This window comes from Sycon ciliatum, chromosome 4, assembly GCF_964019385.1.
Source record: "Sycon ciliatum chromosome 4, ocSycCili1.1, whole genome shotgun sequence".
Lineage (NCBI taxonomy): Eukaryota > Metazoa > Porifera > Calcarea > Leucosolenida > Sycettidae > Sycon > Sycon ciliatum.
This window is the reverse complement of record NC_088646.1, coordinates 41,932,006-41,945,447: the sequence shown is the minus strand read 5'-3', so window position 1 is coordinate 41,945,447 and position 13,442 is coordinate 41,932,006. Positions and strand designations below refer to the sequence as shown.

Below are 13,442 nucleotides of genomic sequence, written 5' to 3'. Positions count from 1 at the left end.
GCTGGAACGCCCTGCCACCGGCGCTGCTCTTCCAGTGGTGCTTCTAGCTGGAACGCCCTGCCACCGGCGCTGCTCTTCCAGTGGTGCTTCTAGCTGGATCGCCCTGCCACCGGCGCTGCTCTTCCAGTGGTGCTTCTAGCTGGATCGCCCTGCCACCGGCGCTGCTCTTCCAGTGGTGCTTCTAGCTGGAACGCCCTGCCACCGGCGCTGCTCTTCCAGTTGTGCTTCTAGCTGGATCGCCCTGCCACCGGCGCTGCTCTTCCAGTGGTGTTTCTAGCTGGAACGCCCTGCCACCGGCGCTGCTCTTCCAGTGGTGCTTCTAGCTGGAACGCCCCGCCACCGGCGCTTCTCTTCCAGTGGTGTTTCTAGCTGGAACGCCCTGCCACCGGCGCTGCTCTTCCAGTGGTGCTTCTAGCTGGAACGCCCTGCCACCGGCGCTGCTCTTCCAGTGGTGCTTCTAGCTGGAACGCCCTGCCACCGGCGCTGCTCTTCCAGTGGTGTTTCTAGCTGGAACGCCCTGCCACCGGCGCTGCTCTTCCAGTGGTGTTTCTAGCTGGAACGCCCTGCCACCGGCGCTGCTCTTCCAGTGGTGGTTCTAGCTGGATCGCCCTGCCACCGGCGCTGCTCTTCCAGTGGTGCTTCTAGCTGGATCGCCCTGCCACCGGCGCTGCTCTTCCAGTGGTGCTTCTAGCTGGAACGCCCTGCCACCGGCGCTGCTCTTCCAGTGGTGTTTCTAGCTGGAACGCCCTGCCACCGGCGCTGCTCTTTCAGTGGTGCTTCTAGCTGGATCGCCCTGCCACCGGCGCTGCTCTTCCAGTGGTGCTTCTAGCTGCAACGCCCTGCCACCGGCGCTGCTCTTCCAGTGGTGCTTCTAGCTGGATCGCCCTGCCACCGGCGCTGCTCTTCCAGTGGTGCTTCTAGCTGGATCGCCCTGCCACCGGCGCTGCTCTTCCAGTGGTGTTTCTAGCTGGAACGCCCTGCCACCGGCGCTGCTCTTCCAGTGGTGCTTCTAGCTGGAACGCCCCGCCACCGGCGCTTCTCTTCCAGTGGTTCTTCTAGCTGGAACGCCCTGCCACCGGCGCTGCTCTTCCAGTGGTGCTTCTAGCTGGAACGCCCTGCCACCGGCGCTGCTCTTCCAGTGGTGCTTCTAGCTGGAACGCCCTGCCACCGGCGCTGCTCTTCCAGTGGTGTTTCTAGCTGGAACGCCCTGCCACCGGCGCTGCTCTTCCAGTGGTGTTTCTAGCTGGAACGCCCTGCCACCGGCGCTGCTCTTCCAGTGGTGCTTCTAGCTGGATCGCCCTGCCACCGGCGCTGCTCTTCCAGTGGTGCTTCTAGCTGGATCGCCCTGCCACCGGCGCTGCTCTTCCAGTGGTGCTTCTAGCTGGAACGCCCTGCCACCGGCGCTGCTCTTCCAGTGGTGTTTCTAGCTGGAACGCCCTGCCACCGGCGCTGCTCTTTCAGTGGTGCTTCTAGCTGGAACGCCCTGCCACCGGCGCTGCTCTTCCAGTGGTGCTTCTAGCTGCAACGCCCTGCCACCGGCGCTGCTCTTCCAGTGGTGCTTCTAGCTGGATCGCCCTGCCACCGGCGCTGCTCTTCCAGTGGTGCTTCTAGCTGGATCGCCCTGCCACCGGCGCTGCTCTTCCAGTGGTGCTTCTAGCTGGATCGCCCTGCCACCGGCGCTGCTCTTCCAGTGGTGTTTCTAGCTGGAACGCCCTGCCACCGGCGCTGCTCTTCCAGTGGTGCTTCTAGCTGGAACGCCCTGCCACCGGCATGGCTGCGGGTGATAATCTGTATACCGTCAATTTTGCACACTGACTGTACTCCCCATAACCTAGCATGATCTCTCTGTCTCCCAGGCTGCCAGTCTGTCAGTCTGTCTGTCTGTCTTTCTGCTTACCAGCCTATCACTGACTCTGTCTATCTCCATCTTTCCCTCTCGTTCTCTCTCTCTCCCTCTCTCTCTCTCTCTCTCTCTCTCTCTCTCTCTCTCTCTCTCTCTCTCTCTCTCTCTCTCTCTCTCTCTCTCTCTCTCTCCCTCTCTCCCTCTCTCTCTCGCTGAGTTAAATATTGATTTCAGAAACACTATCAAGACACGCGGACAATGGTGAAGAAGGCTCCCTGGGTATACTAACAACCACTCAAGCCCGGCGGAACCGGTCCGGTTGGTTAGGCCATGGCCGGACCAACTTGTTGTCCATCAATGTGTGTTTACTGCTGAGGTCAAGTGTATACCGTATACCCGCCATATCATACACGGTGCCAATGCATGAAAGACATGTGTATACCCGCCAATCATACTGCACCGTGGCAATGCATGAAAGACAAGCTTATGGCCGGACCAATCACAAACTGCTTCCGCCGGTCCTGCGGCACTACAAACCCACCCCCGAGAATCTCACAAACCATCTTAGCATGTTCAGCCCTTCCATCAGGCAAATATTCTCGGCAGGGTGCCTTTTTCAACCATTCAAGTACCTCAAGGAGACTGGGATCAGAAATTGACAACCAAAATTGAACCAAAAGTGAACAGTGGCACCTATTGGTATAAACAAAACCTCCACCTGGCTCACCTGCGAACTGGACATTAATTTTCATTATACAGTACGCTTTTATTACATTATTAATTGTTTTGGTGTCAATTGTATTCTGTTTGCCCGTAAAATAGGCCCTTTTCACTCTTTTATTACACTGGACGGGGGGCACTATTCAAGAGAGGGCTTTACGTTTTCACTGCTCTTAGAGACTAGGGCACTATTCAAGAGAGGGTTTTATGTTTTCACTGCTCTTAGAGACTCGGGCACTATTCAAGAGAGGGTTTTATGTTTTCACTGCTCTTAGAGACTCGGGCACTATTCAAGAGAGGGCTTTATGTTTTCACTGCTCTTAGAGACTAGGGCACTATTCAAGAGAGGGCTTTATGTTTTCACTGCTCTTAGAGACTAGGGCACTATTCAAGAGAGGGTTTTATGTTTTCACTGCTCTTAGAGACTCGGGCACTATTCAAGAGAGGGCTTTATGTTTTCACTGCTCTTAGAGACGCGGGCACTATTCAAGAGAGGGCTTTATGTTTTCACTGCTCTTAGAGACTAGGGCACTATTAAAGAGAGGGCTTTATGTTTTCACTGCTCTTAGAGACTCGGGCACTATTCAAGAGAGGGCTTTATGTTTTCACTGCTCTTAGAGACTAGGGCACTATTCAAGAGAGGGCTTTATGTTTTCACTGCTCTTAGAGACTCGGGCACTATTGAAGAGAGGGCTTTATGTTTTCACTGCTCTTAGAGACTCGGGCACTATTCAAGAGAGGGTTTTATGTTTTCACTGCTCTTAGAGACTCGGGCACTATTCAAGAGAGGGCTTTATGTTTTCACTGCTCTTAGAGACTCGGGCACTATTCAAGAGAGGGCTTTATGTTTTCACTGCTCTTAGAGACTCGGGCACTATTCAAGAGAGGGCTTTATGTTTTCACTGCTCTTAGAGACTAGGGCACTATTCAAGAGAGGGTTTTATGTTTTCACTGCTCTTAGAGACTCGGGCACTATTCAAGAGAGGGTTTTATGTTTTCACTGCTCTTAGAGACTAGGGCACTATTCAAGAGAGGGTTTTATGTTTTCACTGTTCTTAGAGACTCGGGCACTATTCAAGAGAGGGCTTTATGTTTTCACTGCTCTTAGAGACTAGGGCACTATTCAAGAGAGGGCTTTATGTTTTCACTGCTCTTAGAGACGCGGGCACTATTCAAGAGAGGGTTTTATGTTTTCACTGCTCTTAGAGACTCGGGCACTATTCAAGAGAGGGTTTTATGTTTTCACTGCTCTTAGAGACTCGGGCACTATTCAAGAGAGGGTTTTATGTTTTCACTGCTCTTAGAGACTCGGGCACTATTCAAGAGAGGGTTTTATGTTTTCACTGCTCTTAGAGACTAGGGCACTATTTAAAAGAGGGCTTTATGTTTTCACTGTTCTTAGAGACTCGGGCACTATTCAAGAGAGGGTTTTATGTTTTCACTGCTCTTAGAGACTAGGGCACTATTCAAGAGAGGGTTTTATGTTTTCACTGCTCTTAGAGACTCGGGCACTATTCAAGAGAGGGTTTTATGTTTTCACTGCTCTTAGAGACTCGGGCACTATTCAAGAGAGGGTTTTATGTTTTCACTGCTCTTAGAGACTAGGGCACTATTCAAAAGAGGGCTTTATGTTTTCACTGCTCTTAGAGACTCGGGCACTATTCAAGAGAGGGTTTTATGTTTTCACTGCTCTTAGAGACTCGGGCACTATTCAAGAGAGGGTTTTATGTTTTCACTGCTCTTAGAGACTAGGGCACTATTCAAAAGAGGGCTTTATGTTTTCACTGCTCTTAGAGACTCGGGCACTATTCAAGAGAGGGTTTTATGTTTTCACTGCTCTTAGAGACTCGGGCACTATTCAAGAGAGGGCTTTATGTTTTCACTGCTCTTAGAGACTCGGGCACTATTCAAGAGAGGGCTTTATGTTTTCACTGCTCTTAGAGACTCGGGCACTATTCAAGAGAGGGTTTTATGTTTTCACTGCTCTTAGAGACTCCGGCACTATTCAAGAGAGGGTTTTATGTTTTCACTGCTCTTAGAGACTAGGGCACTATTCAAGAGAGGGCACTATTCAGTAGAGGGCTCTAATCGCGCGAGTACGGTAACTCTGAGGAACAACAACAACAACACCAGCCGTGCTCCACTGTAGTCACCATGGCTGTGTTGAAGACCATGGCAAGCAAGGACTTAGGTATTTCTCTCACCTTGCACACAAGCACCATTGTGCTTGTGTGTGCTCGTCAGCACACTGTTCAACACCAGCACACACGCGCACAGATCTGGTATTAGTTGCCGTATTTGTCGTAGCGATTAAAGGTCACCTCCTAACAACAGAGTAACCCGAGGACAATTCAACAAGCCGGACTTGATTGATATTCAGTATTTACCAAACAAAAAGCCGGTGGACAACCCTTACCAGGTACCAGTGTGCTTGCGGGATCCAGTGGTCCAGGTTGAAAGCGAATAGATCAGACACTCAGACAGCAAGGCTGACGCAGGGCTGACGCAGGGCTGACACGCAGGGCTGACGCAGGGCTCTCAATGAAGCGAACTCCCTCTCGAAACGATGCATACAGAAGCAGCAAAGCTATTGCACGCGGAGCAAAGTAATTAGTTAGTTTAGTAGTATTACCATGATTACCAGATTACTGTGAGCAACACAGTGACTGTGTGCACATCGGCCGTATTTCGGGCAGTCGACGTGTCCCAAGCGATTGACCATGTTGACCAAAGCATGCTTCTCCAGCGAAAACGCCTGAACCATAATGCAAGCCAGGCAGACCGTGAAATGTCACACGTCTTTACGGTTCCAGAAGCGGATGTCAACGAAACCAAGAGTGTCTTGGGATCAGGCTGCGCGATACAGACTACAGACTACAGTTTATAGTATACAATAGTCTAGAATAATGCAGAATGAAGATCAAAACATGCTTGTAACAGCCAGACAGGCCCCCATGACTTCTTGTATGCCACTGCAACTATCCGCTTGTCACTGAATGTCATCAGCACGCCATTGCGTGACCTTGCTCTGTGCCGCAGAAAGATACAACCCTTGACTGCTTGAGTCATGTCAGCCAGTATACTATTTTAATACTAATACTTGGGCCTAAAGGAGATCTGTGGTAGACCAAAATCTAAATTTAGGCCACGCACACCTGACCTGTCATGTAACAACATTGTTGGACGGTTGACAGGCTAGCATGACAGTGACAGTCAGTAACGCTGATCACAACAGACACAAGCCTCAGTTGATCGGAATCGGGGAGTGGTATTTTTACTACTCGCTGACCACGTACAGTTTTGCATTATTCTAGAATACCGATCATTGGAAACACAAGAGGGCAAGGGTTTGGAAGGAAATAGGACGAAAGAACTCCACCACCCACCCCAGAGCATTACAAATCAAAGACCTTACACAGGATAGCTGCCGAGCCAAGGAGAGCATTCTTTTGCAATTCATTATTCTGCCTCAGAGCAGGATTAAGCTGGTGATACCGATGGTGTCAAGGTATCCTGGCACCTGTTTGGAAACAGTACCCAAAGTTTCAACTACCACAGGAACAATCTGAGTTTCAACTTGCCATAGCCGATGGATCTCGCGAGCAAAAAGTGGATACTTGACCCGTTTCTCAACTTCCTTTTCAGCAAAGCGTGGATCACCAGGTACAGCAATGCCAATGATCAGTGCCTTCTTGGCAGGTCCATCAACCAGAACAATATCAGGTGGTCGTTGCTCAATGGAGCAATCGCACCGGGTGGTGAAATCCCGCAGAATCTTGATCTTCTCGTCCTGCGGAGAGATGTTGGCGTCTGAAGTATCTCTAGCTTCAGACACGTTATCCGCGCGTGCAGGGTGCTCATGTACCGTTGCTAAAAAACGCCGTGCATGGAGGTACTAGGTGCCTGACAGACGACCCGTCTGATGACGATTTGCAGTCAGCATACCAAGATATAGTGGTGGCCTGCGGAAGCGAAGGCTAGTTTGTGTGTTTCTGGACATTCAAGCGATGCCAACGCGAATCCCGCGAATTATTATTATTATTATTATACCAAGATGCACGGCTCTCAACGATTGCCTGTCTCAAAACTGCCAAGAGTGCTTTCATGGCGAAACTGAGACAGAAAATGACCTCAAAGCAGCTGCCACCCAGTGACTGGTGGTGAACTGCCAAGCGTGCCTCTGGCAATGGGCGCAGTCAATCTGTTCCGACGTTACGTGATCCCGATGGACGTGAGTACACAGCCAGTGCAGGCAAAGCGGAATGCATGGCCGGCCCGCTAGTATTTTGCAAGCAAATGCGGTCTCGGCCAAGATGACCTGTCAGCCCCATTTCCATAATGCCAGACCTCGAAATGACCAGACCCTTTCGGATGTCCGTTTCCGTGTGGCTGCAGTTGGACGCACCCTTCGGCTTCGTCAGCTCAACCCATCAAAGGCAACCGGGCCGGATGGGATACCGGCACGAGTGTTGAAAACCTGCTCTGCTGAACTGGTGCAACCGCTTTCTATACTGTTTACCCAATGCTTCCAAACTGGGATACAGCCCAAGGCATGGAAGATTGCCAACATAGTCCCTACAGTGTATGTGCATATTCAAACGGAAATCTATGTATCTACCCTCCAATTACCGACCAGTTTCGCTCTTGTTTATTCTGTCCAAGGTGATGGAGACAATCATCAACAGAGCGATCACTAATTTCCTCAAGTCGAACAACGTCTTCTCAACCAGACTGTCCGGATTTCGACATGCCCATAGTGCAGCCGATCGATCTACTTACCAGCCCCCACCACCAGTGGCTGCATACAGCCAGGGAGAGAGGCGTGGCACGCATACTCGCCATTGACATAGCCGTTGCGTTTGTATGCGTATCACACCCCGGTGTGGTACACAAGTCTAACGTATACCTGTATACGGCCTACGTGGGCAACTGCACCACGTGACCAGTGGCTCAGCAGCTACCTCAGTGAACGCTACCTTCAAGTGGTCATTGGTGGCCATACATCCGCAAGGCTCCCAATTCAGGCTGGAGTCCCCCAGGGCAGTATCCTGGGTTCGACTCGGATCTGCACTCTGGAACCTGCTGCTGGATGGTGTTCGGACCATAGCAAGTAAGACGTTTAGCATAAGTTGCTTACCATATTGTTGCTCTGACTAGCCCGCTCCCTAGCTCTTCTTGACCACCCTGCCACCCCTGATACTCGCTTAACTCCTCTGTTAGATAATTTTTCTTTCGTGAGTTTCAAATTCCTGTCCTTTTTTTTCTAAATGCGTCTTATCCATTCGCTTTCTTATCATAAAGTTTGAAACAGCCAAATCCCAGGCATTGACTGTCAGCTTCCACTGCACCCAATTGGACATATCACCGACTGACGGATCTAGCAAGAGGAACAAGAGGAGCTTAAATCCTGGGCGTCAGCTTCGATGTCCAGCTTACCTTCCGGCGCCACCTTCGTACCCTAGACCTTCGGGCAACACAGCGACTTGGCGCTTTGTGTAAGGCTTTCCACCTCTTAGACGTGCCCAGCCGCATCCAAGCCTACCATGCCTGTGTGCGCCCAGTGATGGAATACTGCCCCATCATCTGGATGGGAACCAGGGAGTCGTAAAATACGACTCCCTGATGGGAACAGCCCCATCCCATCTTGCAAAACTCGACCGTGTGCCGCAACCTTTCTCGCATGTTTTTTATCGTCTTGTGAGCGCAACCTAAGATCAGGTGGCACATTTTTTGTGATGTTGCTGCTGCACGCCTTGGCTCTGTCGACCATGGACCACCTAATGATTAGTTGCACCGATTTGCGAAAGTTATACTTTCCCTTTCCTCGGTACACACTTGACGGCAGGGAGTAGTAAATTTACAGCCTCGTGCTTGAGACTGAGCTGCATACGGTACGGTCCTATAAAATTCAATGACTTCGAGGAAAAGTGATTAGAGAGGTTCCGGGGTACGATTTTCCGTGCCAAAATCCGTATGGGCTCTAAGGATTTTTTCGAGGCGTGCTCCATACGATTCTTCGGCACGCAGAATCCGTGTGGACTGGCTTTCATACGAACCATGTTTCGTATGGAGATTTTGCGTCATCGGGTGCAGAAAGATTTTTCGCGTACAAATTTGGTACGAGAAACATCGATTTTCGGCAGGTAGTTTTTTGTACAGATTTTCAAAATTAATAAAAAGACAGCGCGGGAATGTGACATGTTTGCGATCGTAACCTAGGCAATGACGGCAAACACATAAGTTCCGTACTCCGGAACATTTCACTGCTCGAAAACGAAGTATAAAAAATCCGTAGCGCCTCTACGGATTTTGGCACGAAAAATCGTACTCCGGAACCTCCCTATTATGCTTTGCTAACAGTTAAACCTCACAAGGTTTAATATATTTTCGCGAAATATCACCGCCACGAAAAGTTCGAACTTTCGCGTTGCTTGATAGCCACCAAACTCTGTTCGGTAGCCGGTACACAGTAATTGAGTCAGCATGTACAGTAGTTGCTGCATGTACAGCAGTTGCTGCATGTATAGCAGTTGCCACAACTGATATCCAACATGTAGACTTGCAGCAACTGATATCCAACATGTAGACTTGCAGCAACTGATATCCAACATGTAGACTTGCAGCAACTGATGTCCACCTCATGAATATTATAAGCTTCAAGGCATGCTAACACTGCAGACACTGAGGGGAAGTGAGCTGTGCACGAACACAGCTCTGTTTTATTCTTGAAATCGGGCTTCTCTAGTCACATACACATACACATACATGTATGTACATGGCCATACTAGTAGTAGTACTTGAAGTATATTCAAATAACACAAGTATTCACAATGACTAACTCACATGACCTAAAGTATTCACAATGACAAACTCACATGACCTAAATGACTAGGAGAAGTAGACTGCTGGACTAAGTCACTGCGGCGTAGCCTAATCCAAGTGCAAGTATGACGAAAGCTAACGGGAAGTACAGGAAGATGACACTAAAACGAAAGCAAAGATGCCCCTGAAACTGCAGGCAACGGTACTGACTCCATTGTGACTAGACGATAAGCCACATCAGCCGACAACTGCTATTAACGGTTAGTCATAGCAGCTGTGCACAACGCAGTTATGCGACAACTAGCAGACTGGGGGCGGTGGATGTGGCAGCACGGAATGTCAACTGTGCAAGTAAACATACTCGAGGCATAATCTATAGTCCCACTCTACAAGATGTTTTGTAGCAGCCCAGAGCGCAGACTGCAGTGGATGCTGACTGCTGGCTGCTGACTGCAGTGGATGCTGACTGATGACTGCAGGGAGCAATGAGTATGGTGACGTATACTGTGTTGACGGCACTGAGCAGGGAGCAATGCGTAAATAATACCTAAGGAAACCAACAGGAAACAGCGACAGGAAACAGCAACAGGAAAATACGCTACAGCTAATTACAGACACACTTAAAATAACACATTGATCAGCATGAGCAAGAGCACTTCTGAATTTATTTATCTTTCTTGGTATTTATCTTGAGCTGGGTTTGGGTTCTTTTGTAAGAAGAGAAAGGGACATTTTCGAAATTCCGTTCATTGCCACTCACTGCTGCAAATCTCAGTTGTGTAACGCAGCATTTTAAGTTCACAAACACTGTGTCCTGAAGGTGGAATGTGAACTCACGAAATGCCATTCACACAGGAAGTCAGGGATGCGACGTCACCTTGCTGATTTGCCTGTATGCGCCATCGCAGGGGTGTACGACACCCTGGTATGCGAACAGCTGAGTAGTAGAGGGTACAACCAAGAGTACATAAACCAGAGTGTGCAACTGTGCATATCAGATCTGAAACAGCGCAGTTCATGCACTACGTCACCCTGATGAGGTCAGCCAAGCCGTGACTTGCGTACAGCTCAAATTTTCGTGTTTCACATTCCGGAAATCAGCCAAGTTTGCTTGATTCTAGACGTCCTGTTACAGGATTTCGGTGTTTTTGTGTGACTGTGTACATCCACCGACAAGTAAATTTACCAGGCTATCCGTATCAAAAAACCGAAATCAGGACAAACTCAGTGACCTGCACCACCGTGACTGGTTACGCAACTTGTCACCGTACCTGTGGCTTACCATGCCGTCAGAATGACGTACTGCACGGATTACGCTCCCACAGGAACCATCCCGAGTTGCACACTCTGGTTTATGTACTCTTGGTACAACGTGTACAATTCTGGAAGCAACTCTTCAACCTAGCACACAGCCGCTACTGAAAAAAAGGTCTAAATTGCACATGCTAAGCTCAACGTCTACAATCAGCCAGTTCGTCGGTTACAGGGACTGCATGATGGGTGCAATCTGGGGATTTCCCAGTTCCGTAGCCATGGCACCGTGCATCGCAAAATTGCTCTGCCACATTAGGGCGCGTTCAGACTACCGTGAATGCCGTCAAACCGTGAATCCCGTCAAACCGTGAATGCCGTCAAACCGTGAATCCCGTCAAACCGTGAATCCCGTCAAACCGTGAATCCTGTCAAACCGTGAATGCCGTCAAACCGTGAATCCCATCAAACCGTGCAAGCCGTCAAACCGTGAATGCCGTCAAACCGTGAATCCCGTCGAACCGTGAATGCCGTCAAACCGTGAATCCCGTCAAACCGTGAATGCCGATAAACCGTGAATCCCGTCAAACCGTGAATCCCGTCAAACCGTGAATCCCGTCAAACCGTGAATCCCGTCAAACCGTGCATGCCGTCAAACCGTGAATCCCGTCAAACCGTGAATCCCGTCAAACCGTGAATGCCGATAAACCGTGAATCCCGTCAAACCGTGAATCCCGTCAAACCGTGAATGCCGATAAACCGTGAATGCCGTCAAACCGTGAATGCCGATAAACCGTGAATCCCGTCAAACCGTGAATGCCGTCAAACCGTGAATCCCGTCAAACCGTGAATGCCGATAACACGTCGAACCGTGAATGCCGTCGAACCGTGAATCCCGTCAAACCGTGAATGCCGATAAACCGTGAATCCCGTCAAACCGTGAATCCCGTCCAACCGTGAATCCCGTCGAACCGTGAATGCCGTCGAACCGTGAATCCCGTCAAACCGTGAATGCCGATAAACCGTGAATCCCGTCAAACCGTGAATCCCGTCAAACCGTGAATCCCGTCAAACCGTGAATCCCGTCAAACCGTGAATCCCGTCAAACCGTGCATGCCGTCAAACCTAGAATGCCGTCAAACCGTGAATCCCGTCAAACCGTGAATCCCGTCAAACCGTGAATGCCGATAAACCGTGAATCCCGTCAAACCGTGAATGCCGTCAAACCGTGAATCCCGTCAAACCGTGAATGCCGATAAACCGTGAATGCCGTCAAACCGTGAATCCCGTCAAACCGTGAATCCCGTCAAACCGTGAATGCCGTCAAACCGTGAATCCGGCAAACCGTGAATGCCGATAAACCGTGAATGCCGATAAACCGTGAATGCCGATAAACCGTGAATCCCGATAAACCGTGAATGCCGTCAAACCGTGAATGCCGATAAACCGTGAATCTCGTCAAACCGTGAATGCCGATAAACCGTGAATCCCGTCAAACCGTGAATCCCGTCAAACCGTGAATCCCGTCAAACCGTGAATCCCGTCAAACTGTGAATCCCGTCAAACCGTGCATGCCGTCAAACCGTGAATCCCGTCAAACCGTGAATCCCGTCAAACTGTGAATCCCGTCAAACCGTGCATGCCGTCAAACCGTGAATGCCGATAAACCGTGAATGCCGTCAAACCGTGAATCCCGTCAAACCGTGAATCCCGTCAAACCGTGAATCCCGTCAAACCGTGAATCCCGTCAAACCGTGCATGCCGTCAAACCGTGAATGCCGTCAAACCGTGAATCCCGTCAAACCGTGAATCCCGTCAAACCGTGAATGCCGATAAACCGTGAATCCCGTCAAACCGTGAATCCCGTCAAACCGTGAATGCCGATAGACCGTGAATGCCGTCAAACCGTGAATGCCGATAAACCGTGAATCCCGTCAAACCGTGAATGCCGTCAAACCGTGAATCCCGTCAAACCGTGAATGCCGATAACACGTCGAACCGTGAATGCCGTCGAACCGTGAATCCCGTCAAACCGTGAATGCCGATAAACCGTGAATCCCGTCAAACCGTGAATCCCGTCAAACCGTGAATCCCGTCGAACCGTGAATGCCGTCGAACCGTGAATCCCGTCAAACCGTGAATGCCGATAAACCGTGAATCCCGTCAAACCGTGAATCCCGTCAAACCGTGAATCCCGTCAAACCGTGAATCCCGTCAAACCGTGAATCCCGTCAAACCGTGCATGCCGTCAAACCGTGAATGCCGTCAAACCGTGAATCCCGTCAAACCGTGAATCCCGTCAAACCGTGAATGCCGATAAACCGTGAATCCCGTCAAACCGTGAATGCCGTCAAACCGTGAATCCCGTCAAACCGTGAATGCCGTCAAACCGTGAATCCCGTCAAACCGTGAATGCCGATAAACCGTGAATGCCGATAAACCGTGAATCCCGTCAAACCGTGAATGCCGATAAACCGTGAATGCCGTCAAACCGTGAATGCCGATAAACCGTGAATCTCGTCAAACCGTGAATGCCGATAAACCGTGAATCCCGTCAAACCGTGAATCCCGTCAAACCGTGAATCCCGTCAAACTGTGAATCCCGTCAAACCGTGCATGCCGTCAAACCGTGCATGCCGTCAAACCGTGAATCCCGTCAAACTGTGAATCCCGTCAAACCGTGCATGCCGTCAAACCGTGAATGCCGATAAACCGTGAATGCCGTCAAACCGTGAATCCCGTCAAACCGTGAATCCCGTCAAACCGTGAATCCCGTCAAACCGTGAATGCCGACAAACCGTGAATG

The 13,442-nt window shown here is 50.2% G+C and overlaps 2 protein-coding genes across 2 annotated transcripts in view; both read right to left on the bottom strand.

Moving 5' to 3' along the window:
• Positions 1-5,164, bottom strand: part of LOC135816233 (adhesion G-protein coupled receptor G7-like) — a 115,075-nt gene extending 109,911 nt beyond the window's left edge. Inside the window, exons 1-2 of the mRNA XM_065329641.1 lie at positions 4,980-5,164; positions 4,768-4,887 (exon numbers count right to left, since the gene is read on the bottom strand). Of these exons, the coding sequence (XP_065185713.1) occupies positions 4,768-4,785 (18 nt within the window). The 5' untranslated portion in view covers positions 4,786-4,887; positions 4,980-5,164. The remainder of the gene's footprint in view (positions 1-4,767; positions 4,888-4,979) is intronic.
• A 4,202-nt stretch (positions 5,165-9,366) lies between these two features.
• LOC135816232 (lysosomal Pro-X carboxypeptidase-like) overlaps positions 9,367-13,442 on the bottom strand; it is a 48,137-nt gene continuing 44,061 nt past the window's right edge. Inside the window, exon 17 of the mRNA XM_065329640.1 lies at positions 9,367-9,932. The gene's annotated coding sequence lies outside the window, so the exon portion shown is untranslated. The remainder of the gene's footprint in view (positions 9,933-13,442) is intronic.